Source organism: Prunus avium, chromosome 3 (genome assembly GCF_965620075.1).
Source record: "Prunus avium chromosome 3, drPruAviu1.hap1.1, whole genome shotgun sequence".
Taxonomy (NCBI): domain Eukaryota; kingdom Viridiplantae; phylum Streptophyta; class Magnoliopsida; order Rosales; family Rosaceae; genus Prunus; species Prunus avium.
Window position 1 is genome coordinate 36,290,591 of NC_142286.1, and position 25,815 is coordinate 36,316,405.

The following is a 25,815-nucleotide window of genomic DNA, read 5'->3' on the forward strand; positions in this document are numbered from 1 at the left end:
GAAAGTTAGTGCGGACCATTTGAACGAAAATCAAAATGCAACTCGTGTACGTGTTGAGGGACCATTTGAGTCGCAAACCCTAATTTCTTGTGTTATACGTTTATGCTCTCTCTCTCTCGTACACATTCAAGGGCTCCTTAGCATATATTCATTTCTTGCTATCAAAAGAAAAAATCTGCAGCTTAATGATATGAATCATATGCAGTATGTTGTGGTTTCTTTCAGTCACAATGCAGTGTTTCATTCAACAAATGAGGAAAGAAGTTCATTTTATTCAACAAATGAAGAAAGTTTTATTCTTAGCATTGACTGGTGCCTACAACCTTCTGGCCGATCGAATATGCTCTTAAGTCAGCATATCTCACTTTCATGTGTGGATTTCTGTCATTTTGCTCAGATTCGTAGTCAGCATATGTCACTGTCCAATGTTCTTGCCTCTGTAATTTCGCTACTGATGGTCTCTTATGCTTTTTCTTTGGGGGGGTTGTAGAAATTTGTTAGGCATATGATGGAAGAGGTCAACCATTCCAAAGAAAAGAAATTTCAAATGAAGTAGGAAAGATCAACCCTGCCAAGTTTGAACTAGAAAGCATCAAGCTTATGATGATGGAATGGGTCAATTCATTGCACGTGCTTAATTGTCTTTGCAGAGAAGCAGCCTTCCCCCAAAATAAGGGTGCTCGTTCCAGTCAATTTCTTTTGGCGGCAATTTTGACTATTAAGAAAGATGGCATTCAAATTGAAAACAGTGACCTAAAGAGGTGCCAATCGTTTCTGCATTTCCAGTCAATGAGTTCGTATCTCACTGTATGAAAGTTGGGCGTTCTCTCAAAAAGAATAACGGATGTATCAATTACACTTGTTGTAACCAAGCGGGAAAACAGTATTGGGAGAAAAATTGTTATGCAATACGCATTATACTATTCATGGCTTAGCATTCAGAAAAGAGCAATTTGATTCCTGGCTCTTCTTCATCCGAACCATCAGGCATTCAGTATGGTCGAAACTTCCTAGCCGCTCTTAACTGCTGTATCCGTTTTTTATCTTGCTCAAATTTGCTCTGCAGCATCATAATTTCTGCAAGGACAGATTATTAATTAGTGCTTTGCTTCAGTATTTGCACTACTTTTAACCAACAAGAATAAATATATCTGATTCTTGAATATAAAAAATTTTGTTGTGAAAACTATGCCGAGAAAGTTTATTGGAAACTAAGACCAGAAGCACATGAAAAATGCCACTGCATGTTCATAATGGGATCATATTATTTCTTCATATAACTACTTCTATCTTTTTTTTCTTTCATTTTCAGTTTGGAGGTGGGGAACTATGCAGCATTTGCACCAAAACTGGTGTGGTTTTCAGGTTAACAAAAGATCAACTTTATACGTAAGATTAACATACCATTCCTCTGAGCTTCTTTCCTTTGGAACCGGTAAAAATCTAGCCCGACTTCTGTGCGCTTCTTCTTGGCCACCTTGTCCTCCACAACAGCCTGGGCGACAGACCCTACTGTAATTCCACTCTCAACATCCGTGGTCTTCTTCCTTCCTTTATGATGTACTACAACTGTCCATCCTCCTTCTGCAGCACGGGCTTCTTTTTCTTTTCTTTCCTGTATGTGCCACAAAAAAAGTCAATGAGAATTAAACAGGTAGCCAAATGACACAGGAACAAAAAAAGATTGACTAGTTTAAGAACGTGTAATACACATATACGTGAACTTATACACATTTGATCAATTGGACAGTTCCAATGTAGATACCAATGAATTTAAACAGATGGACATACACCACTGGCCAATGAAACATAGAAATACATTTTCAGACTACATGAGCATATATGAAGAGAGATCATAGGCAGGAGTATGAGACAAACTTCCATGAAGAAGTACAGATGTGGGGCAAAATTCAAAACAAGTAAACACAGCGACATACACATGGCAGCTATACATTCAGTGTATATATACAAGTCAATACACATGAAAGTGTTTTTTTTTTTCATATCTAAATCTTCAAGTATGTACACATACATCTAATTGAAGTTAGTGTATGAACAATAGTTATTAAGAGCAAAGGTTCAAACAGCTGGTTTGAATGAAGATACTCCAGAGTTGTTGTAGCATGGAAGAGGAAAATTACCTGTTCCAATTTTTCATCATGTGCAGTGATAAAGTCATCAATTCTTTGCTGCAGTACCTTCAATCCAGGTCTACTTTGATGGTATTCCGTAACCCATTCTGTGGATTCAGAAACTCTCAATAAGAAAAATAAAATATAAAGCATTCTTATTGCTTCAATTTAAGAAGACAATCCTTGAATGGAAAACTAATATTACACATGTTGTCTTTAATAAAAAAAATTATAGTTATTATCCATAGGTTCTAGGTGATAGTTGGCTTTAGATTATGAACAGTTGCAGACACCAACAAATATTTTGAAATGAGTAATTCATACTTTTCATTCCTCTCTCACAGTCCTCATCCCCAGAAGAAATAAGGTAAACGTCATCCTGATCAGCTTCTACTTGCCTCTCCAGTGTCTTCTTAGACTTTGATGAATCAACATCCCTCTTTTTCTTTTTCGAAGCTTTCTTGGATATGCCTACATCAACAATTTTGATTATTATTACAAGCAGAAAAGTACTAATTGCCACGAAATTGTGTCAACTTGGATAAGAGCAATGTTTCAAATTCAAGAATCATACTTGATATTCCTTTTGAGCAGTTAACCAGATGATCCTCTACTCCCTCTTCAAGTGACTTCCCGCACTCTGATGAAACATGTTCCCTCTTTTTCTTTTTCTTAGTTTTCTTTGACTTGCCTACAATAAAATAAAAGCCTCAATGAGCACCTGACCTTTTAAGTATAACTGCAATAAAAGCTCCATCCGGTGACTCTTCGCTCGGATGAAACAAAATTTGTCACTTATTCATACTTTTGAATTTCAGTTCCCATACCAGCCTCAATGAAAACTTCAGCACTTTCATCCTCTTCCTGAGTTTCAAATTGGCTCAGATCTGCAACTCCATCATCTAAGAAAGAGAAGATTATCTTAAACAAGTCAAAAGCAGGAAAGGTTTCTATTGTGGACACTTCAATGGAATCAATACAAATTCATACAGCTTGATAAAAAAAATTGGAAAGCACTGACCTTAGCTTAGAGAAAAAGAAAACAATAATACACTCCAATATGTATAAAGCAAAATAACGCACAAACAGGCAAGAGCATTAGCAATTCGAAATTTCTCAATATTCACCCCCAAAAGAGGTAATTTTATGTACTAGGACACCGATAACAAATTACATCAACTTAAAGTTCCTCAGCAAGTACCAAACATTTAAAGTACAATGCTACATAAATAGTAGCAACTTACCATTCGTTACATCAAAATCATCATCAGTCTCAGTATTTGGGTGATCATGCTTGCTTTCCAAAGCTTTATAGTTCTTCACTTTCTTTGTCTTCACTTTCTTTGGTGATTTAGTCTTTTTCTTATCTTTGGCTGCTTTGGCTGAATTATCTGAAACAAGAAAAGCAAACAGAGAAAAGAGAGTTCATTTCAAATTTAAAGCTCTAACAATTTATTTAACACATACGAATCAGAAACCTAATGTACCTTCAATGGAAACATGAACAACCTTTCGAGAGTCACTATTGACTTCCTTCTCCCTTTTTCTCTTTTTCATCTCTATAGGTGACCTTTTATCTGAAAACAAATAAAATTACAGAATAACAACTTGTTTATACTCTTCGCAATAACTATATAAACAGATAAAGCAAAAATTCTATAAGACAAGTTCCAATTATCCAATTGGTTTTTGTCCAAAAAGTTCTACAATTTTCTAAAGCATGTAGCATCTGTTTGATTTCATTTTTTATAATCTAAAATAGATTTGCTCAACAACAAGGTTGGAGAGATAAACAAGACCACCTCAGAAATTTCAAAATAAATTTAAGCAGACAAAAATTTCGAAAACAAATTTACAGCCAAACTAAAACAGATAAAAAAGAAAGAATATAATTACCCTTTTCAATAAGCTCCAAATTTGTCTGGGCAAGCTTTTTATTCTTATTGGTCTTCTTCTTGTCCTTCATTCCCATCTTTCTGTGACTCTGAATATCGAGATAGATAGCTGGACTCGTTTCGGATTGTACCGTCCGTACGTGACTTACAATGAGTTAAAGCACCCGAATTTCCTACTACTCAGACTGCCCTGTCTTCTTATCTGTAGATTTAATTGAAACCAATCCAGAAGATGAAGAAGAAGGAGAAGAAGTAAAGGGTTTTTTAAGCTGAGAAAATGACCCAAAAGATTATAAAAAGTTCTAAACTTTAGAACTTCGATGATGGCTGTAATGGAATGAAGAGGGAGAAGAGGTGCTGCGGCGGGGAGAAAGGGGTTTTGAGTCCTTGAGCTTAGGGTATGTTGAAGGGGGCGCCGGCAAAATTTGATAATATGAATGGCTTGGTTTAACATTGAGTCATAGACTGAGGCCCAATTCATTGGGTTTAAGAATCTCTGGTGAAGTTTTCGGGCTTGGCTGGCTTCGCTTTTTGAAATATCCAGAGCATCATGTCCATCCCAAAAGGCTAAGGCAATGGAAATACTATTTATTGTACTTTATTTTCTATTTTTTTGTCTGAATTTTTTTATACTTTAAACTATTAATTTTGATAAATTTTTCAGATAATATTTTCGGTTGCCACGTGTCACTATTTATTATAAAATTCTCACCTAAAATTTGAGATAACATTTTCTCAGATAAGATTTTCGGATAAAATTTTTGGTTGCCACGTGTCCATTTTTATTATAAAATTCACATCTCACTCATCATACAATTGAAATACCTACTCACTCATCATACAATTGAAATACTCTCAATCCTCATAGTCTGACATAATCAAGTACAAGGACGACTCAATCATTGGCGGAGGCGGTTCCACCGGATCACGACGTGTGGAAGTATTTTTCTTCGGAGGACGTAATAGTGCCATTATTTCCAACATGGAACGCACCACTGGAACTGATTGCGGGCATTGCTCATTTGAGGAGCCATGTGTAATGGTTTTCCCTCTTTTTTTTTCTTTTTTTTTTTTGCTTTGAATAATCTATTAAAAAATGGCAATTATTTTTTTTTACCTCGTCGCCAAGATTTTGACCTCTTCGAACGTTTGTCCACGACCCTCCGGCTTTGATTGAAGAGGCCATTTATATTTTTGCACAAATGGAATTTTGTAATAGAAAAATGTGAGTGGAAAGTAAAAAATATTGGAAGGAGAAGAGTTGGTACGAAGATTTGGTGTGGAAGTGAATAAAATTTATAGGTATTTATAGGGAAAAAATCCAGTATTTTTTTGGATTATTTTGTACCAAAAAAATTAGGGCCGTCAGATTTCTGGGAAAAAAGCCATCGCAGCGCCCAAGAAGCGCCACGTGGCATTTTTTTGTTGGGCCCTGTCAGGCGCTGACATCATGACGACATCAGTTGGCAGGAAGTCAAAAAAAAATTTCCGTTGAAAAATTTGATTTTACGGTCGCTGACATCACAATGACGTCAGCACCTTCGAGCTTCAGCCTAGGCAGGATTTGCCCGTGGGCTTGCCTAGGTTGGTGGGGCCCTCAGCTTGCCCGAGCTGCTTCTCTTGCGCTGGAGGGCTTTTGGGCTCGCTAGGGGGGCCTGCTGCCCAGTTTGATGCTTGGGGTGGACATGCTCTTATTTGATCTTGCGAAACCATACGAAAGGCACTGAAGTCCAAATACAGGACTGAAAAAATCAGAGATGCAAAAGGAAACCAACGTAAGAAGATAGAACGTGAACTTGGTTGTCATTAAAGTAGAAAAATTGGCACTGAGTTCGTGTATGCACTATTTCTTTCCAAATAAGTGGTCACATATAAATGTGGGTTAGACCTAGGGGTGCAAGTTGGATTGGAAATTTTGATTTTGACTGATTCAGATTCGAAAATTTCTGATTTTAGCAAGTTCAAATCAATTCCGACATCTGAAAGTTCCAAAATCAAAAGATTCTTTAAAAATTTGGATTCAAATGTATCTCAAGATGCCGAAACTTCCGCATTACAAAATATGTTGGGTTAGACTACACCCAATGGCTAATTTCATGTTGAATTAAACATTATTTATTGGCCAAATAGACATAGGCATGTTGTTCTTTAATGAATAACAACATCTAATTACTAAAATATAATAATTTTTCGAGATTTTTGTGTGAGTTTTCAATTATTAGCCAAGTTTAACATTTCCAATAGTTGAGCATGTTTAACATTTTGCATTTGTTTCTTTTACAAAACTTTCGAAAATTCCGAATTGGAATGGATGTTTAAATTCTGAACTTTTTTGGAATGGAATTTGAAGATAACTTTCATTCTGAAATTTTTTGGATTGGAATTGGAATCCTCTAATTTCAATCCATTACGTCCGAAAATCAGGCCTAGTTAGACCAGTTGGCCATGACATTAAGCCTGAACCCTATCACTCAGGTTCGAATCCCCTCGTTCATAATTAGACTAATTTAAAGTAGATTATAGCTTGTATTAAAAAATAAAAAAAAAATTAAGTAGTCACATTACTAATCACATAAAGAGATTATATACAAGACGATATATGAACATGTTATATATAAATTTTCCTCGCTTGAATGTAAAATCCACTTGTCCACTAAATGAGAGACAACGTTGCTTTAGACTCATCATGTTGACAAGAACCCAAAAAGTTTGTAGCATTTACTCATACGATGTTGTGGCCTTTTGATCAGATAACAACATCTTAGTGACAGTTTATCTTTTGATCATATAATAACTTCAACCAAACTTATAAATGTCTATGCTTAAAAGCGTATGTCATATAACTGTTGATTCTATATATATATATATATATAAGGACAATATGATTGTAATTAAAGGTTTTTAGGCCTACTACAACTGAGGAAATATAATCCAAATAAATACAGGAATTCCATAATGCTGAAAAAGTAGAATTTCCATTGTCAGAATAGCAACATGAAGATAAGACTCGATAGCCTTCCTGGTCAAAAGGCTCACCCCAAGTTATAGGGCGACACGTGTTATGGCCCAAAACCATGATCAGGATGAAATGTGTGTATGGCTTCCGCGTGGCATCACACGTGTCGAGCATTCAGCTGGTCCAAAGTCCTATAAAAACCCTACCCAATTGTGAGATATTCATCATCAGCAAACAAAATTCGAGTTATAAAAACTTCATCAGAATTTCAAGTGTTTTCAAGAAAACAAAGCAAAAAAGAAAATGGCTGACAACTCTCAGAAGATGAGCTACCACGCTGGAGAGGCCAAGGGCCAAGCTCAGGCAATTAGCTCACCTATTATTCTCCATTTGTTTTTGCTTCTTTCTTCTGTTTTCTATTAAATATATTACATTTATATGTGAATGTGCATTGAGATTGATGTGGGGTGTTTTGTATTGTATAATTTTGGATTTAACAGGAGAAGGCCAGTGGGATGATAGATAAGGCTAACAATGCAGCCCAATCTACCAAGGAGACAATGCAAGATGCGGGTCAGAATGTGCAGGCCAAAGCTCAAGGAGCTGTTGATGCAGTCAAGAATGCCACTGGCATGAACAAATGAAGTTGCTCATGATGATCATTTTCATGACTTTTAATGACTTTATAGAGTTAATAAGATGATGACAAACTTTGATTGAGTTTTTTTTTTTGTCGAACTTTGATTGAGTTTTATAGACTTTTATGTAATTTGTTTTTCTTTCTTACCTTCCGTTTGGATGAAGGAATTGAAAATTGCATTGAATTCTAAAAGAACGGAAGACCTAGGGGTGCAAGTTGGATTGAAAATTTCGATTCTGACTTATTCAAATCCGAAAATTTCCGATTTTGGCAAGTTCAAATCAATTCCGAAAGTTCCAAAATCAAAAAATTCTTTAAAAATTTGGATTGGAATGTATCTCAAGATGCCAAAAATTCCGCATTCCAAAATATATTCGGGTTAGACTACACCCAATGGCTAATTTCATGTTGAATTAAACATTATTTATTGGCCAAATAGACATAGACAAGTTGTTCTTTAATGAATAACATCTAAATACTAATGTATAATAATTTTTCGAGATTTTTGTGTGAGTTTTCAATTATGAGCCAAGTTTAACATTTCCAATTGTTGAGCATGTTTAAAATTTTGCATTTGTTTTTGAAATTTTACAAAACTTTCGAAAATTCCGAATTGGAAAGGATGTTTAAATTCTGAACTTTTTTGGATCGGAATTTGAAGATAACTTTCATTCTGAAATTTTTCGGATTGGAATTGGAATCCCCTAATTTCAATTTGTTCCATCCGAAAATCAGGCCTAGTCAGAACAGTTGGCCATGACGTTGAGCCCGACTCCTCACACTCAGGTTTGAATCCCCTCCTTCATAATTAGATTAATTTAAAGTAGATTATCGCTTGTATTAATAAATAAATAAATAAATAGTCACATTACTAATCACACATAAAGAGATTATATACAAGACGATATATGAACATGTTATGTATAAATTTTCCTCGCTTGAATGTAAAATCCACTTGTCCACTAAATGAGAGACAACGTTGCTTTAGACTCATGTTGACGAGAACCCAAAAAGTTTGTAGCACATCCCCTCTTCAGCATCATAGTTTGTTGCAAGTCAAAGATCAAGAAGGATTGGCGTTGTTCTATAAACCATATCTGTCGTGAGCAGAATTTTGTTGCTGATGCTTTATTTGCTAGGATCATTGATTTTGGTCCTGGGACTCATCACTATGAGAGACGACGATTCCTGACTTCCTGAAGGATATTTTGTGTGCTGATGCCCTGGGTGTGTCCGGGCATCGTTTTGTTGTTGCTTAGGTGTTGTTGTGCTGGGCTTTTAGTCCCCCTTGTTACCAAAACAAAAAAAAAAGTTTGTGGCATTTATTCATACGATGTTGTGGCCTTTTGATCAGATAACAACATCTTAGTGACAGTTTATCTTTTGATCATATAATAACTTCAACCCAACTTATCAATGTCTATGCTCAAAAGCGTATGTCATATAATTGTTGATTCTATATATATAGGTCCCTACAATTTCTATTTCCTAGACATATACTCATCATTCTATAAATTTATGTGTAAAACTCAATTTCAAACTTAAATGACCAGTAGGATATAAGAGGTCATAGTATTCCTATGTTTTTACATCGTTGCCATCAGACTTCATATTTTATTTATAATTTATTCCAAGCATTTCATTAATTGCCATAATTGTAATTAAAACTCCCTATTAATAGCATATCAATCACCCTATTTCTTTTGGTTGCCATTCCCTCTAACATATTGCCCCCTAAAATTGCAAACCAAAAAAAAAAATGTAAATTACATATCCAATAATGTACATATGAAAAATATAAATAGAAATATATACGTATAAAAATATAGGTATATTATTTACCAAATTTTTTTTAAAAAACTAGGTCAATTACTTTGTAATTGAAATTTCAGTACATTTTTCATAAATTAAAAATAGGTACACAATAATTTATAGAAAATAGGTACGTTGTATAATTGAAATTTATGTACATTTTTTTATAAATTAAAAATAGGTACATTATTTAGAAGAGAAAAATAAGTTCATTATACTAGGTAAATTGTTTTACTAGGTATACATTATTAGAGAAAAAAAAAATGGGTTCATTTAAAAAAAAATCATAAAATAAAAAATAAATAGATTATCAAATTATTTTTCATAAAACAAGTAATAGGTACATTATTTAGAGAAAAAAAATAGATACAAAATTTAGCTAAAAAATAGGTTCATTATACTAGGTAAATTTTTTTACTAGGTACATTATTAGAGAAAAAAAAATAGGTACATTATTTGTAGAGAAAAAATAAGTTCATTTATAAAAAAAAATTGTTTTCATAAAACAAACAATAAAAAGATTATCAAATTATTTTTCAACATAATTAGAATGTACACTATTATTCATAAAATTATAATAAAATAGATTACTAGTCGTATAATTCATAAAAGGAAAACAACATAATTTTTTTATTAAATAAACCAAAACGTTAATCACATATAGATTACTAATACGTTAATGTTGAATTTAATATTTAATTTCAAATAAGTTTCTAAATTAATTCCTACATCCATTACAACAATTTGGGGATCTTTCCAAATTGAACGTGTGTCATTAGTTACACCACTTCATTACAAATTAACTTAAAAATAGGGGTAGTTTTGGAGTCCGAAAAATACAATAAATCAGATTTTAAGTTATATTAGGTAACTTGCTTAGTTGGATCCTAGTTATTGGGTATTATTTGAAAAAATTGGGTATTTTAAATAGAAAAATAAAGGGAAGGGTTGTAGGTGATTTAAAATGAATTTTATAGGTCCAAGCTCAATTTACTAATATATATATATATGGGAGGACAATATGATTGTAATTAAAGATTTTTAGGCCTACTACAACTGAGGAAATATAATCCAAATAAATACAGGAATTCCATAATGCTGAAAAAGTAGAATTTTCATTCTCAGAATAACAACATGAAGATAAGACTTGACAGCCTTCCTGGTCAAAAGGCTCATCCCAAGTTATAGGGCGACACGTGTTATGGCCCAAAACCATGATCAGGATGAAATGTGTGCATGGCTTCCGCGTGGCACCACACGTGTTGAGCATTCAGCTAGTCCAAAGTACTATAAAAAAAACCCTATCCAATTGTGAGATATTCATCATCAGCAAACCAAATTCGAGTTATAAAAACTTCATCTGAATTTCAAGTGTTTTCAAGAAAACAAAGCAAGAAGAAAATGGCTGACAACTCTCAGAAGATGAGCTACCACGCTGGAGAGGCCAAGGGCCAAGCTCAAGTAATTAGCTCACCTATTATTCTCCATTTGTTTTTGCTTCTTTCTTTTGTTTTCTATTAAATATATTACATTTATATGTGAATGTGCATTGAAATTGATGTGGGGTGTTTTGTATTGGAAAATTTTGGATTTAACAGGAGAAGGCCAGTGGGATGATGGATATGGCTAACAATGCAGCCCAATCTACCAAGGAGACAATGCAAGATGCTGGTCAGAATGTGCAGGCCAAGGCTCAGGGTGCTGCTGATGCAGTCAAGAATGCCACTGGCATGAACAAATGAAGCTGCTCATGATGATCATTTTCATGACTTTTAATGACTTTATAGAGTTAAGATGATGAAACTTTGATTGAGTTTTTTTTTTGGTCGAACTTTGATTGAGTTTTATAGACTTTTATGTAATTTGTTTTTCTTTCTTACCTTCCGTTTGGACGAAGGAATTGAAAATTTCATAGAATTCTAAAATAACCGAATTTAGATTTCAATTGTTTTAATTTATGTCAATTAATAATTTCAGTGTTCGAATTTATGTATGTCGAATTTTGCAATACAGAAATTTCAAGGAAAAACGGATTCCATCCGCTCAATAGAAATTGTGAAACGTCTCTTTTGGTTGAAATTAAACTCGGAAATCTTGAGTGTTTAAGTTTCGTACTTAAGTTGTCAAACAATGGAAATATCAAATCATACTCTCAACTCTTGACTTTTAGCTAAACCACGAGTTATTTTCGTCCATCCAAACGGAGGATAATAGAGTAGTATCTAATATGACTAGAGGGTATGTAGTATGACCAAAAGAAAACGACTTCTAATAGTATCGTTTGATCATGATGAATTAAGTCATGAGATCTATATAACCAAAATAATTATTCATGTAGAGATTGATGAATATCAATTATGAAAATGCCAAAGTAATTGCATTGGTTTCTTCTAACATGGTCTCTTTGTTGTTCTAGTGGACTTCATAAATAAATTCTAATCATGGCAGTGTTTATTCAAACTGGTAACATATCTATTATAACCAAAAGTGTTGAGATCCAAGTATCACCCTTGCCCTAATTAAGGTCTTTAAAGGCGGTTAAATTAAAACATGTAAAGATGGCCTGACCAACATCCAAAAATTAAAAACATCTAACCACACAAAAAAAAAAAAAAAAAAAGAGTACAAAAAGATAGAGATGAATGGAATGGTAAGTTATGAAGAAGAAGGATGTTGGTTCGATATGGACGCCAGAACCACAAATAGCATTCGCCAACAGCCTATATAGCTTCCCAGAGTTAATATTATAAAGTCATTATGAGTCTTTAGTGAGTTAACAGACATTTTTACCCACAAAAGTTTATAAAAATTTATCATTTAAAAAAGTCGTTAAAAGTCATTAACTTTTTTTAATACAACCAAACATTAATGACATTTTAAAAGTTACAATTGAATATATTTACTCGTGAGATTGAGACCCAATTCGTTGGATTTCAGACTCTTTCATCTCTGATTTCTAAAGGCCTTGTTCTGGGCCTGGGTGCCTTCGAAATTTTTGAAATATCCACCAGTTGACCAAACACATTAAAATGCAGTCACGTCAAGAAACAAGACTCCAAAATTCAGAGATACAAGATAATCAAACCAACACAAAAAATACAGAATGTGAATGAACTTGGGGTAACTTTCAAGTAGAAAAACTCATTTAAAACTGGTGTATGCACTATTTTTCTCATAATAAGTGGTCACATAACTAAACACGTGAAAGAAAATAGAGTGCATGAAAGAGCTGGTATATGCACTATTTTTATCGTTATAAGTGGTCACATAACTAAGCACGTGAAAGAATATAACGTGCACGATGCTGTATAAAATTTGTTAAACATAAAATGCACTTGTCAAAGAAATTGAGGGACAATATCGCTTTTAACTCATATCGAGGATAACCCAACAAGTTTATAGAACTTACTCATAAGATGTTCTAGCCTTTTGATTAAATAACAATATCTTATGGATTATGGAACAGTCTTGTGAATTGTAATTAGTTGATAATATAATCCAATATTACAAGACTCAACATAACTGTCTCAAAAACCCTCAGAATAGCAATTGTCGACATGAAGATAAGACTCAACAGCCTTCCAGGAAAAAAGGCTCACCCCAAGTTATAGGGCGACACGTGTTATGGTCCAAAACCATGACCAAGATGAAATGCGTGCATGGCATCACACGTGTCGAGCATTCAGCTGGTCAAAAATCCTATATAAACCCTACCCAATTGTAAGGTATTCATCATCAACAAATCAAATTTGAGTTATAACAACTTCATCTGAATTTCAAGTGTTTTCAAGAAGACAAAGCAAGAAGAAAATGGCTGACAACTCTCAGAAGATGAGCTACCACGCTGGTGAGGCCAAGGGCCAAGCTCAGGTAATTAACTCACCTTTAATTCTCCATTTGTTTTTGCTTCTTTCTTCTGTTTTCTTTTAGATTGATGTGGGATGTTTTGTATTGGATACTTTTGGATTTAACAGGAGAAGGCCAGTGGGATGATGGATATGGCTAACAATGCAGCCCAATCCACCAAGGAGACAATGCAAGATGCTGGTCAGAATGTGCAGGCTAAGGCTCAAGGAGCTGCTGATGCAGTCAAGAATGCCACTGGCATGAACAAATGAAGCTGCTCATGATGATCATTTTCATGACTTTTAATCACTTTATAGAGTTAAGATGATGGCAAACTTTCATTGAGTTTTATAGACTTCTATGTAATTTTTTTTTTCTTACCCTTCTTTCGAATGAAGGAATTGAAAATTGCATAGAATTTTAAAATGATGGAATTTAGATCTCCATCGTTTTAAGTTATGGAAATTAATAATTTCAGTGTTAAAAATTTATGTATGTCGAATTTTGCAAATGAAATTTCAGGGAAAAACGAATTCCTTCACTCAATAGAAATTGTGAAATGATGACTCTTTTGATTGAAATTAAAATCAGAAATCTTGAGTGCTTAACTTTCGTGCTAAAGTAGCCAAACAATGAAAATATCAAATTCTACTCTTCAATTCCCAATTTTTAGCTAAATAATTAACGTAGGGTAATAGCAGTATGTAGCATGACAAAAAAAAAACGAATTCTAATATTATCTTTTGATCATGATGAATTAACTCATGAGATCTATATAACCAAAATAATTATTCATGTGGAGATTGTTGAATATCAATTATGAATTCGTTGGGTTTGAGACTTTTTCATCTATGATTTCTAAAGGTCTCATTCTGGCCTGGGTGCCTTAGGGCTTTTTGAAATATCCACCAGTTGATCAAACACATTAAAACGCACTCAGGTCAAGAAACAAGACTCCAGAAATCAGAAATACAAGAGAACCAAACTAACACAAAAATACATAATGTGAATGAACTTGGGGTAACTATCAAGTAGAAAAATTTATATAGAGCTAGTGTATGCATTATTTTCCTCGTAATAAGTGTTCACATAACTAAGCACATGAAAGAATGTAGCGTGCATGAAAGAGCTGGTGTATGCATTATTTTTCTCGTAATAAGTGGTCACATAACTAAGCACGTGAAATAATATAGCATGCATGATGTTGTATAAAACTCGTTACACGTAAGATTTTTTGCGATTAGAGCATCTCCGACCAATGTGTCAAAAGTGCCACATAGACATTTAACGGCTAGAAATAATGTCTCACATCGCTCCAACCGATATGTCAAAGCTGATGTGGAATGAAGGCTGGAGGTTGAGATGTTATTTTTGACATCCCAAAAGCAAGATGTCAAATGAATATTTTATTATTTTTTCTTTTCTTTTCTTGTTTTTTAAAAATAAATCAACACTAAAATGTAATAAAATAATAATTTAATTTGACATATCGGGTGAAGTGTAAAGCTGTGTAAGATGTCAAATTACCACATCAGCCTTCAAATTTAAATTTGATGTTTGGTAATTGACATCTCACTTGGAGATGCTCTTAAAGATAAAATGCACACTTGTCCAAAAACTGAGGGACAACATCGCTTTTAACTCATGTGAAGGATAACCCAACAATTTTATTAGTATTTACTCATAAGATGTTTTGGCCTTTCAATCAAATAACAATATCTTGTGGAACAGTCTTGCGAATTGTAATTAATTGATAATATAATCAAATATTACAAGAATTCCATAATGTTGAAAAAAGTAATTTCATTCACAAAACTGTCTAAGAAACCCTCAGAATAGCAACTTTTCAGACTCAAAAGCCTTCCTGGTCAAAAGGCTCACCCTAAGTTATAGGGCGACATGTGTTATGCTCCAAAACCATGACCAGAATGAAATGTGTGCATGGCATCACACGTGTCGAGCATTCAGCTGGTCCAAAATCCTATATAAACCATACCCAATTGTGAGATATTCATTATCAGCAAACCAAATTTGAGTTATAAAATCATCATCTGAATTTCAAGTGTTTTCAAGAAAACAAAGCAAGAAGAAAATGGCTGACAACTCTCAGAAGATGAGCTACCACGCTGGTGAGGCCAAGGGCCAAGCTCAGGTAATTATCTCACCTTTAATTCTCCATTTGTTTTTGCTTCTTTCTTATGTTTTCTTTTAGATTGATGTGGGAAGTTTTGTATTGGATAATTTTGGATTTAACAGGAGAAGGCCAGTGGGATGATGGATATGGCTAACAATGCAGCCCAATCCACCAAGGAGACAATGCAAGATGCTGGTCAGAATGTGCAGGCTAAGGCTCAAGGAGCTGCTGATGCAGTCAAGAATGCCACCGGCATGAACAAATGAAGCTTCTCATGATGATCATTTTCATGACTTTTAATCACTTTATAGAGTTAAGATGATGGCAAACTTTCATTGAGTTTTATAGACTTCTATGTAATTTTTTTTCTTTCTTACCCTTCTTTTGAATGAAGGAATTGAAAATTGCATAGAATTTTAAAATGATGGAATTTAGATCTCCATCGTTTTAAGTTATGACAATTAACAATTTCAGTGTTAAAAATTTATGTATGTCGAATTTTGCAAATGAAATTTAAGGGAAAAATGAATTCCTTCACTCAATAGAAATTGTGAAATGATGTCTCTTTTGATTGAAATTAAACTAAGAAATCTTGAGTGCTTAACTTTCGTGCTAAAGTAGCCAAACAATGAAAATATGAAATTCTACTCTTCAATTCCAAACTTTTAGCTAAAAAATTAACGTAGGGTAATAGCAGTATGTAGTATGACCAAAAGAAAACGAATTCTAATATTATCTTTTGATCATGATGAATTAACTCGTGAGATCTATATAACCAAAATAATTATTCATGTAGAGATTGATGAATATCAATTATGAATTCGTTGGGTTTGAGCCTTTTTCATGTCTGATTTCTAAAGGTCTATTTTGGGCCTGGGTGCTTTGGGGCTTTTTGAAATATCCACCAGTTGGTCAAACACATTAAAATGCACTCAGGTCAAGAAACAAGACTCCATAAATCAGAAATACAAGAGAACCAAACTAACACAAAAATACAGAATGTGAATGAACTTGGGGTAACATGAAAGAAATGGTGTATGCATTATTTTTCTTGTAATAAGTGGTCACATAACCAAGCACATGAAATAATATAACATGCATGATGATGTATAAAACTCGTTACACGTAAGATTTTTGCGATTAAAGATAAAATGCCCACTTGCCTAGAAACTGAGAGACAACATCGCTTTTAACTCATGTGGAGGATAACCCAACAAGTTTATTAGCATTTACTCATAAGATGTTCTGGCCCTTCAATCAAATAACAATATCTTGTGGATTATGGAACAGTCTTGTGAATTGTAATTAATTGATAATATAATCCAATATTACAAGAATTCCATAATGCTTAAAAAAGTAATTTCCATTCACAAAACTGTCTAAGAAACCCTCAAAATAGCAACTTTTAAGACTCAAAAGCCTTCCTGGTCAAAAGGCTCACCCTAAGTTAAAGGGCGACACGTGTTGTGGTCCAAAACCATGACCAGGATGAAATGTGTGCATGGAATCACACATGTCGAGCATTCAGCTGGTCCAAAATCGTATATAAACAATACCGAATTGTGAGATATTCATCATCAACAACCCAAATTTGAGTTATAAAAACATCATCTGAATTTCAAGTGTTTTCAAGAAAACAAAGCAAGAAGAAAATGTCTGACAACTCTCAGAAGATGAGCTACCACGCTGGTGAGGCCAAGGGCCAAGCTCAGGTAATTAGCTCAAATTTAATTCTCCATTTGTTTTTGCTTCTTTCTTATGTTTTCTTTTCGATTGATGTGGGATGTTTTGTATTGGATAATTCTGGATTTAACAGGAGAAGGCCAGTGGGATGATGGATATGGCTAACAATGCAGCCCAATCTACCAAGGAGACAATGCAAGATGCTGGTCAGAATGTGCAGGCTAAGGCTCAAGGAGCTGCTGATGCAGTCAAGAAAGCCACTGGCATGAACAATTGAGGCTGTTCATGATGATCATTTTCATGACTTTTAATCACTTTATAGAGTTAAGATGATGGCAAACTTTCATTGAGTTTTATAGACTTCTATGTAATTTTTTTTTTCTTTCTTATCCTTCTTTTGAATGAAGGAATTGAAAATTGTATAGAATTCTAAAATGATGGAATTTAGACCTCCATCGTTTTAAGTTATGGCAATTAATAATTTCAATGTTAAAAATTTATGTATGTCGAATTTTGCAAATGAAAGTTCCGGGAAAATCAAATTCCTTCACTCAATAGAAATTGTGAAATGATGTCTCTTTTGATTGAAATTAAACTCAGAAATCTCGAGTGCTTAACTTTCGTGCTAAAGTAGCCAAATAATGAAAATATGAAATTCTACTCTTCAATTCCCAACTTTTAGCTAATTAATTAACGTAGGGTAATAGCAGTATGTAGTATGACCAAAAGAAAACGAATTCTAATATTATCTTTTGATCATGATGAATTAACTCATGAGATCTATATAACCAAAATAATTATTCATGTAGAGATTGATGAATATCAATTACGAATTCGTTGGGTTTGAGATTTTTTCATGTCTGATTTCTAAAGGCCACATTTTGGGCCTGGGTGCTTTAGGGCTTTTTGAAATATCCACCAGTTGGTCAAATACATTAAAATGCACTCAGGTCAAGAAACAAGACTCCATAAATCAGAAATACAAGAGAAGCAAACTAAAACAAAAATGCAGAATGTGAATGAACTTGGGGTAACTATCAGGCAGAAATATTTATATAGAGCTCGTGTATGCATTATTTTCTTTGTAATAAGTGTTCACATAATTAAGCACGTGAAAGAATGTAGCGTACATGAAAGAGCTGGTGTATGTATTATTTTTCTCGTAATGAGTGGTCACATAACTAAGCACGTGAAAGAATATAGCGTGCATGATGATGTATAAAACGCGTTACACGTAAGATTTTTTGCGATTAAAGATAAAATGCACACTTGTCCAGAAACTAAGGGACAACATCGCTTTTAACTTATGTGGAGGATAACCCAACAAGTTTATTAGCATTTACTCATAACATGTTCTGGCCCTTCAATCAAATAACAATATCTTGTGGATTATGGAACAGTCTTGTGAATTGTAATTAATTGATAATATAATCCAATATTACAAGAATTCCATAATGCTGAAAAAAGTAATTTCCATTCACAAAACTGTCTAAGAAACCCTCAGACTAGCAACTTTTAAGATTCAACAGCCTTCCTGGTCAAAAGGCTCACCCTAAGTTATAGGGCGACACGTGTTATGGTCCAAAATCATGACCAGGATGAAATGTGTGCATGGAATCACACGTGCCGAGCATTCAGCTGGTCCAAAATCCTATATAAACCATACCCAATTGTGAGATATTCATCATCAGCAACCCAAATTTGAGTCATAAAAACATCATCTGAATTTCAAGTGTTTTCAAGAAAACAAAGCAAGAAGAAAATGGCTGACAACTCTCAAAAGATGAGCTACCACGCTGGTGAGGCCAAGGGGCAAGCTCAGGTAATTAGCTCACCTTTAATTCTCCATTTGTTTTTGCTTCTTTCTTTAGTTTTCTTTTAGATTGATGTGGGATGTTTTGTATTGGATAATTTTGGATTTAACAGGAGAAGGCCAGTGGGATGATGGATATGGCTAACAATGCAGCCCAATCTACCAAGGAGACAATGCAGGATGCTGGTCAGAATGTGCAGGCTAAGGCTCAAGGAGCTGTTGATGCAGTCAAGAATGCCACCGGCATGAACAAATGAAGCTGCGCATGATGATCATTTTCATGACTTTTAATCACTTTATAGAGTTAAGATGATGGCAAACTTTCATTGAGTTTTATAGACTTCTATGTAATTTTTTTTTTCATTCTTACCCTTCTTTGAATGAAGGATTTGAAAATTGTAAAGAATTTTAAAATGATGGAATTTAGATCTCCATCGTTTTAAGTTATGGCAATTAATAACTTCAGTGTTAAAAATTTATGTATGTCGAATTTTGCAAATGGAATTTCAGGGTAAAACGAATTCCTTCACTCAATAGAAATTGTGAAATGATGTCTCTTTTGATTGAAATTAAACTCAGAAATCTTGAGTGCTTAACTTCCGTGCTAAAGTAGCCAAACAATGAAAATATCAAATTCTATTCTTCAATTCCCAACTTTTAGCTAAATAATAGCATGACTAAAAGAAAACGAATTCTAATATTATCTTTTGATCATGATGAATTAACTCATGAGATCTATATAACCAAAATAATTATTCATGTAGAGATTGATGAATATAAATTATGAATTCGTTGGGTTTGAGACTTTTTTTTCTCTGATTTCTAAAGGTCTCATTTTCGGCCTGGGTGCTTTGGGGCTTTTTGAAATATCCACCAGTTGGTCAAATACATTAAAATGCACTCAGGTCAAGAAACAAGACTCCATAAATCAGAAATACAAGATAACCAAACTAACACAAAAATGCAGAATGTGAATGAACTTGGGGTAACTATCAGGCAGAAAAATTTATATAGAGCTGGTGTATGCATTATTTTTTTCGTAATAAATGTTCACATAGCTAAGCACGTGAAAGAATGTAACGTACATGAAAGAGCTGGTGTATGCATTATTTTTCTCGTAATAAGTGGTCACATAACTAAGCACGTGAAAGAATATAGCATGCATGATGATGTATAAAACGCGTTACACGTAAGATTTTTTGCGATTAAAGATAAAATGCACACTTGTCCAGAAACTGAGGGGCAACATTGCTTTTAACTCATGTGGAGGATAACCCAACAAGTTTATTAGCATTTACTCATAACATGTTCTGGCCCTTCAATCAAATAACAATATCTTGTGGATTATGGAACAGTCTTGTGAATTGTAATTAATTGATAATATAATCCAATATTACAAGAATTCCATAATGCTGAGAAAAGTAATTTTTATTAACAAAACTGTCTAAGAAACCCTCATAATAGCAACTTTTAAGACTCAACAGCCTTCCTGGTCAAAAGGCTCACCCTAAGTTATAGGGCGACACGTGTTATGGTCCAAAACCATGACCAGGATGAAATGCGTGCATCGCATCACACTTGTCGAGCATTCAGCTGGTCCAAAATCGTATATAAACCATACCCAATTGTATTCATCATCAGCAACCCAAATTTGAGTTATAAAAACATCATCTAAATTTCAAGTGTTTTCCAAAAAACAAAGCAAGAAGAAAATGGCTGACAACTCTCAGAAGATGAGCTACCACGCTGGTGAGGCCAAGGGGCAAGCTCAGGTAATTTGCTCACCTTTAATTCTCCATTTGTTTTTGCTTCTTTCTTTAGTTTTCTTTTAAATTGATGTGGGATGTTTTGTATTGGATAATTTTGAATTTAACAGGAGAAGGCCAGTGGGATGATGGATATGGCTAACAATGCAGCCCAATCTACCAAGGAGACAATGCAGGATGCTGGTCAGAATGTGCAGGCTAAGGCTCAAGGAGCCGCTGATGCAGTCAAGAATGCCACTGGCATGAACAAATGAAGCTGCTCATGATGATCATTTTCATGACTTTTAATCACTTGATAGAGTTAAGATGATGGCAAACTGTCATTGAGTTTTATAGACTTTTATGTACTATTTTTTTTTTCTTTCTTACTCTCCTTTTGGATGAAGGAATTGAAAATTGCATAAAATTTTAAAATGACGGAATTTAGATCTCAATCGTTTTAATTTATGTTAATTAATAATTTCAGTATTCGAATTTATGTATGTCTAGTTTTGCAAATGACAGAAATTTTAGGAAAAGTGAATTCTAATACTATCTTTTGATCATTAAGAATTAACTCATCAGGTCTATAGAAGCAAAATAATTATTCATGCAGAGATTGATGAATATCAACAGTCCTGATCTCTTAGACTATAGGGATCCAAGAGATTTGTGGTCACTCACCGTTGGATATAAATTCAACGGTTCACTTACTCTTGCACTCCTTTTAAGAAACTTTTTTGAACCATTAGATTAATATCTAACGATGAGTGACCATAATCTCTTGGACTCATGTGGTCCAAGAGGTCGGGACTATGAATATCAATTACGACTCTTGAGATTGAGGCCCAATTCGTTGGGTTTGAGACTTTTTCATTTATGATTTCTAAAGGCATCGTTTTTGGCTTGAGTGCTTTTTGAAATATCCACAAGTTGACTAAACACATTAAAATGCACTCAGGTCAAGAAACAAAACTCCAGAAATAAGAGATACAAGAGAACCAAATCAACACAAAAATACAGAAAGTGAATGAACTTGGGGTAACTATCAAGTAGAAAAACTGATATAGAGCTGGTATATATACACTATTTTCCTCGTAATAAGTGCTCACATAACTAAGCACATGAAAGAATGTGGCGTGCATGAAAGAGCTAGTGTATGCATTATTTTTCTCGTAATAAGTGGCCACATAACTAAGCACGTGAAAGAATATGGCTTGCATGATGATGTATAAAACTCGTTACACGTAAGATTTTTTGCGGTTAAAGATAAAATGCACACTTATCCAAAAACTGAAGGACAATATCACTTTTAACTCATGTGGAGGATAACCCAACAAGTTTATTAGCATTTACTCATAAGATGTTCTGGCCTTTCGATCAAATAATAGTATCTAGTGGATTATGGAATAGTCTTGAGAATTGTAATTAATTGATAATATAATCCAAAATTACAAGAATTCCATAATGCTGAAAAAAGTAATTTCCATTCACAAAACTGTCTAAGAAACCCTCAAAATAGCAACTTTTAAGACTCAACAGCCTTCCTGGTCAAAAGGCTCACCCTAAGTTATAGGGCAACACGTGTTATGGTCAAAAACCATGACCAGGATGAAATGTGTGCATGGCATCACACATGTCGAGCATTCAGCTGGTCCAAAATCGTATATAAACAATACCCAATTGTGAGATATTCATCATCCGCAAACCAAATTTAAGTTATAAAAACATCATCTGAATTTCAAGTGTTTTCAAGAAAACAAAGCAAGAAGAAAATGGCTGACAACTCTCAGAAGATGAGCTACCATGCTGGTGAGGCCAAGGGCCAAGCTCAGGTAATTAGCTCATATGTAATTCTCCATTTGTTTTTGCTTCTTTCTTTTATTTTCTTTTCAATATTACATTATTACATGTGAGTGTGCATTGAGATTGATGTGGGGTGTTTTGTATTGAATGATTTTGGATTTAATAGGAGAAGGCCAGTGGGATGATGGATAAGGCTAACAATGCAGCCCAATCTGCCAAGGAGACAATGCAAGATGCTGGTCAGAATGTGCAGGCCAAGGCTCAAGGAGCTGCTGATGCAGTCAAGAATGCCACTGGCATGAACAAATGAAGCTGCTCATGATGATCATTTTCATGACTTTTAATCACTTTATAGAGTTAAGATGATGGCAAACTTTGATTGAGTTTCATAGACTTTTATGTAATTTTTTTTTTTCTTTTTACTCTCTTTTTGGATGAAGGAACTGAAAATTGCATAGAATTCTAAAATGATGGAATTTAGATCTCCATCATTTTAATTTATGGTAATTAATAATTTCAGTTTTCGAATTTATGTATGTCAAATTTTGCAAATGACATAAATTTCAGGGAAAAACGAATTAAATTTCAGTGTTAAACGAATTCTAATATTATCTTTTGATCATGATGAATTAACTCATGCGATCTATATAACCAAAATAATTATTCATGTAGAGATTGATGAATATCAATTATGACTCTTGAGATTGAGGCCCAATTCGTTGGGTTTGAGACTTTTTCATCTCTGATTTCTAAAGGCATCGTTTTGGGCTTGGGTGCCTTAGTGCTTTTTCAAATATCCACAAGTTTACTAAACACATTAAAATGCACTCAGGTCAAGAAACAAAACTCCGAAAACCAGAGATACAAGAGAACCAAACCAACACAAAAATACAGAATGTGAATGAACTTGGGGTAACTATCAAGTATTTTCCTCGTAATAAGTATTCACATAACTAAACACGTGAAAGAATGTAACGTGCATAAAAGAGTTGGTGTATGCATTATTTTTCTCGTAATAAGTGGTCATATAGCTAAGCACGCGAAAGAATATAGCATGCATGATGATGTATAAAACTCATTACAAGTAAGATTTTTTGCGATTAAAGGTAAAATGCACACTTGTCCATAAACTTAGAGACAATATCGCTTTTAACTCATGTGGAGGATAAGCCAACAAGTTTATTAGCATTTACTGATAAGATGTTCTGGTCTTTCTATCAAATAACAATATCGTGTGGAACAGTCTTGCGAATTGTAATTAATTGTTAATGTATTTTTAGGCCTAGTAATTAAGGAAATATAATCCAATATTATAAGAACGCCATAATGCTGAAAAAAGTAATTACCATATTCAAAACTGTCAAAACCCAAAGAATAGCAACTGTCGATGAAGATAAGACTCAACAGCCTTTTCCTGGTCCAAAGGCTCATCTCAAGTTATAAGGCGACACGTGTTATGGTCCAAAGCCATGAAATGCGTGAATGGCTTCCGCGTGGCATCACACGTGTCGAGCATTCAGCTGGTTCAAAACTCTATATAAACACTACCCAAATGTGAGATATTCATCATCAGCAAATCAAATTCGAGTTATAAAAACTACATCTGAATTTCAAGTGCTTTCCTCCAATTTCCAAGAAAACAAAGCAAGAAGAAAATGGCTAGCAACTCTGAGAAGGTGAGCTTCCACGCTGGTGAGGCCAAGGGCCAAACTCAGGTAATTTTCTTCACCTATTATTCTCCATTTGTTCCTGCATTTTTTGTTGTTGAATATTACATAATTTATATGTGAATGTGCATTGAGATTGATGTAATTTTGGATTTAACAGGAGAAGGCGAGTGGGGTGATGGATATGGCAAACAATGCAGCCAAATCTACCAAGGAAACATTGGAAGCGGCAGGCCAGAATGTGCAGGCCGCGGCTGTAGGAGCTGTTGATGCAGTCAAGAATGCCACTGGCATGAACAAGAAATGAAGCTAGCTGCTCATCATGATCTCAATATGAGCATTTGCAGTGTTTTTTTTCCTTTTTTTGGGAGCTTTTTAGTAGTTGCTTTTGATTTCTGTCTTCTAAACAAGGGAGCTCGAAGTCTTCTGGTGTTCTCATCACCTGGGTGTGTACTTTCGTTCGCACTTTGTTTTTGTTTTTTTTTGCTTTTGTTCATGTTTATCTCCTTTGAACAAGGAAAGTGGGCTCTGCCTATTGTAGTTCTCACCTAATTGAATCATAAGCTTTTTTTAATCCCATCTATATGTTCAAGATTGGTCTTTTGTTTATGCAGACGAGCAAAATCCAACCTAAGAGATTCTGAAAATAAAAAACATTACCAAAAAAAAAAAAAAGATATAAATTAATTAAAGCAAATGCGACAACTCATAATTAAGAGAAGCTACTTTTGCATCCGAAGGCGATAGAATTTTATTGTTAATGCAAAATGAAAATAAATAAAAAAAAATCAAGCTATATCCTAAAGGATTAGACGAGCATCTCTACACATAAAAGCGGAGCGATTGTCAAATTACCCATGTAGCACCCCCGTACCCATAAGAGAAGCTACTTAACTATAGATCAATATCGTGACTATGTGGAGCTAAGTAGCTTTCCCACATCAAAGAAATTTCTGTGACCTTCTTCTGTGAAATTAAATTACCATAATTTGTTGAAAATTAAAGCACACTTTTGTCTAGAAATATCTAAAAAAATCTAGATAAGATCACCGACCAAGTTAAAGTCTACATGTGCCAGAACAGTCGTACGAAATATCCAAGATGGTACTATTAGATTGATAATACGACAAAAACTAGTGGAGACCACAAAGTTGTGGTTAGGAATGTAGCAGCAGCTCGGCTGAAAATATGTGGTTATGAACAAAACAAGCCCAAGTGGGTGGAGCTTGAGCATGTCGGCCGCTGTCATTCTGTAAATGAATAATTACATTAAATTACCTTTATTAGCGGGAGTGAAATTTCCATTAATATGACAGATTTTTCTCAACTGCTTTATGCTGGTTTTAAGTCCATTAACGTCTTTCTTGGTGGTATATTATGTATATATATTAGCTATAGCTTGAAAAAGAAAAGAGAGAGAAAAGCCACATCCTCTTCCTCTTCATCCCTATGAAATTCTCTCTTTATTTTACTTGATGTATTGAGATTTCTAAGCAATATAGTCAAAAAGGTGTTTGCATTCGGGTCCTTCCTCAGTGCAAGGAAGAACCTAAATGGAGAAGATTTTGGGGCTGTTTTATATTAGGATGTAATGCCATTTTCTGCACAAATTGGGCGCAGAGTCGTGAAATGTCTTAAAGAAAGCGACTTAGTACATTGCTCATCCCAAGAATCGTTCCAAACTAC

General features: G+C 34.2%; 10 protein-coding genes across 10 annotated transcripts; 9 read left to right on the forward strand and 1 right to left on the reverse strand.

Annotated features, from left to right (window-relative positions):
* Window positions 1–709: 709 nt before the first annotated feature.
* On the reverse strand, window positions 710–4,476 carry LOC110759838 (ribosomal RNA-processing 7 protein). Its single transcript, XM_021961981.2, has 9 exons — window positions 4,029–4,476; window positions 3,620–3,709; window positions 3,377–3,523; window positions 2,960–3,034; window positions 2,707–2,823; window positions 2,457–2,603; window positions 2,142–2,239; window positions 1,405–1,615; window positions 710–1,077 (listed from the first exon to the last, which is right to left on the reverse strand). The coding sequence occupies exons 1-9, from the start codon at window positions 4,102–4,104 to the stop codon at window positions 992–994; spliced, it is 1,047 nt and encodes a 348-aa protein (XP_021817673.1). The 5' UTR covers window positions 4,105–4,476; the 3' UTR covers window positions 710–991.
* A 2,742-nt stretch (window positions 4,477–7,218) lies between these two features.
* Window positions 7,219–7,945, forward strand: LOC110760097 (stress-induced protein KIN2-like). The gene is made up of 2 exons (XM_021962286.2): window positions 7,219–7,346; window positions 7,484–7,945. The coding sequence occupies exons 1-2, from the start codon at window positions 7,287–7,289 to the stop codon at window positions 7,625–7,627; spliced, it is 204 nt and encodes a 67-aa protein (XP_021817978.1). The 5' UTR covers window positions 7,219–7,286; the 3' UTR covers window positions 7,628–7,945.
* Window positions 7,946–10,769: 2,824 nt separating this feature from the next.
* Window positions 10,770–11,375, forward strand: LOC110760108 (uncharacterized). The gene is made up of 2 exons (XM_021962296.2): window positions 10,770–10,896; window positions 11,034–11,375. The coding sequence occupies exons 1-2, from the start codon at window positions 10,837–10,839 to the stop codon at window positions 11,175–11,177; spliced, it is 204 nt and encodes a 67-aa protein (XP_021817988.1). The 5' UTR covers window positions 10,770–10,836; the 3' UTR covers window positions 11,178–11,375.
* A 1,810-nt stretch (window positions 11,376–13,185) lies between these two features.
* On the forward strand, window positions 13,186–13,825 carry LOC110759952 (uncharacterized). The gene is made up of 2 exons (XM_021962102.2): window positions 13,186–13,305; window positions 13,410–13,825. The coding sequence occupies exons 1-2, from the start codon at window positions 13,246–13,248 to the stop codon at window positions 13,551–13,553; spliced, it is 204 nt and encodes a 67-aa protein (XP_021817794.2). The 5' UTR covers window positions 13,186–13,245; the 3' UTR covers window positions 13,554–13,825.
* A 1,487-nt stretch (window positions 13,826–15,312) lies between these two features.
* LOC110759942 (uncharacterized) lies at window positions 15,313–15,934 on the forward strand. The gene is made up of 2 exons (XM_021962092.2): window positions 15,313–15,433; window positions 15,538–15,934. The coding sequence occupies exons 1-2, from the start codon at window positions 15,374–15,376 to the stop codon at window positions 15,679–15,681; spliced, it is 204 nt and encodes a 67-aa protein (XP_021817784.1). The 5' UTR covers window positions 15,313–15,373; the 3' UTR covers window positions 15,682–15,934.
* A 1,073-nt stretch (window positions 15,935–17,007) lies between these two features.
* Window positions 17,008–17,623, forward strand: LOC110759932 (uncharacterized). Its single transcript, XM_021962082.2, has 2 exons — window positions 17,008–17,127; window positions 17,232–17,623. Exons 1-2 carry the CDS (start codon window positions 17,068–17,070, stop codon window positions 17,373–17,375), a joined length of 204 nt encoding a protein of 67 aa, XP_021817774.2. The 5' UTR covers window positions 17,008–17,067; the 3' UTR covers window positions 17,376–17,623.
* A 1,175-nt stretch (window positions 17,624–18,798) lies between these two features.
* On the forward strand, window positions 18,799–19,386 carry LOC110759923 (uncharacterized). Its single transcript, XM_021962070.2, has 2 exons — window positions 18,799–18,920; window positions 19,025–19,386. Exons 1-2 carry the CDS (start codon window positions 18,861–18,863, stop codon window positions 19,166–19,168), a joined length of 204 nt encoding a protein of 67 aa, XP_021817762.1. The 5' UTR covers window positions 18,799–18,860; the 3' UTR covers window positions 19,169–19,386.
* A 1,179-nt stretch (window positions 19,387–20,565) lies between these two features.
* Window positions 20,566–21,089, forward strand: LOC110759914 (uncharacterized). Its single transcript, XM_021962058.2, has 2 exons — window positions 20,566–20,683; window positions 20,788–21,089. The coding sequence occupies exons 1-2, from the start codon at window positions 20,624–20,626 to the stop codon at window positions 20,929–20,931; spliced, it is 204 nt and encodes a 67-aa protein (XP_021817750.1). The 5' UTR covers window positions 20,566–20,623; the 3' UTR covers window positions 20,932–21,089.
* A 1,281-nt stretch (window positions 21,090–22,370) lies between these two features.
* On the forward strand, window positions 22,371–22,982 carry LOC110759905 (uncharacterized). Its single transcript, XM_021962047.2, has 2 exons — window positions 22,371–22,491; window positions 22,629–22,982. The coding sequence occupies exons 1-2, from the start codon at window positions 22,432–22,434 to the stop codon at window positions 22,770–22,772; spliced, it is 204 nt and encodes a 67-aa protein (XP_021817739.1). The 5' UTR covers window positions 22,371–22,431; the 3' UTR covers window positions 22,773–22,982.
* Window positions 22,983–24,016: 1,034 nt separating this feature from the next.
* LOC110759894 (stress-induced protein KIN2) lies at window positions 24,017–24,708 on the forward strand. Its single transcript, XM_021962038.2, has 2 exons — window positions 24,017–24,177; window positions 24,290–24,708. The coding sequence occupies exons 1-2, from the start codon at window positions 24,118–24,120 to the stop codon at window positions 24,434–24,436; spliced, it is 207 nt and encodes a 68-aa protein (XP_021817730.1). The 5' UTR covers window positions 24,017–24,117; the 3' UTR covers window positions 24,437–24,708.
* Window positions 24,709–25,815: the final 1,107 nt, after the last annotated feature.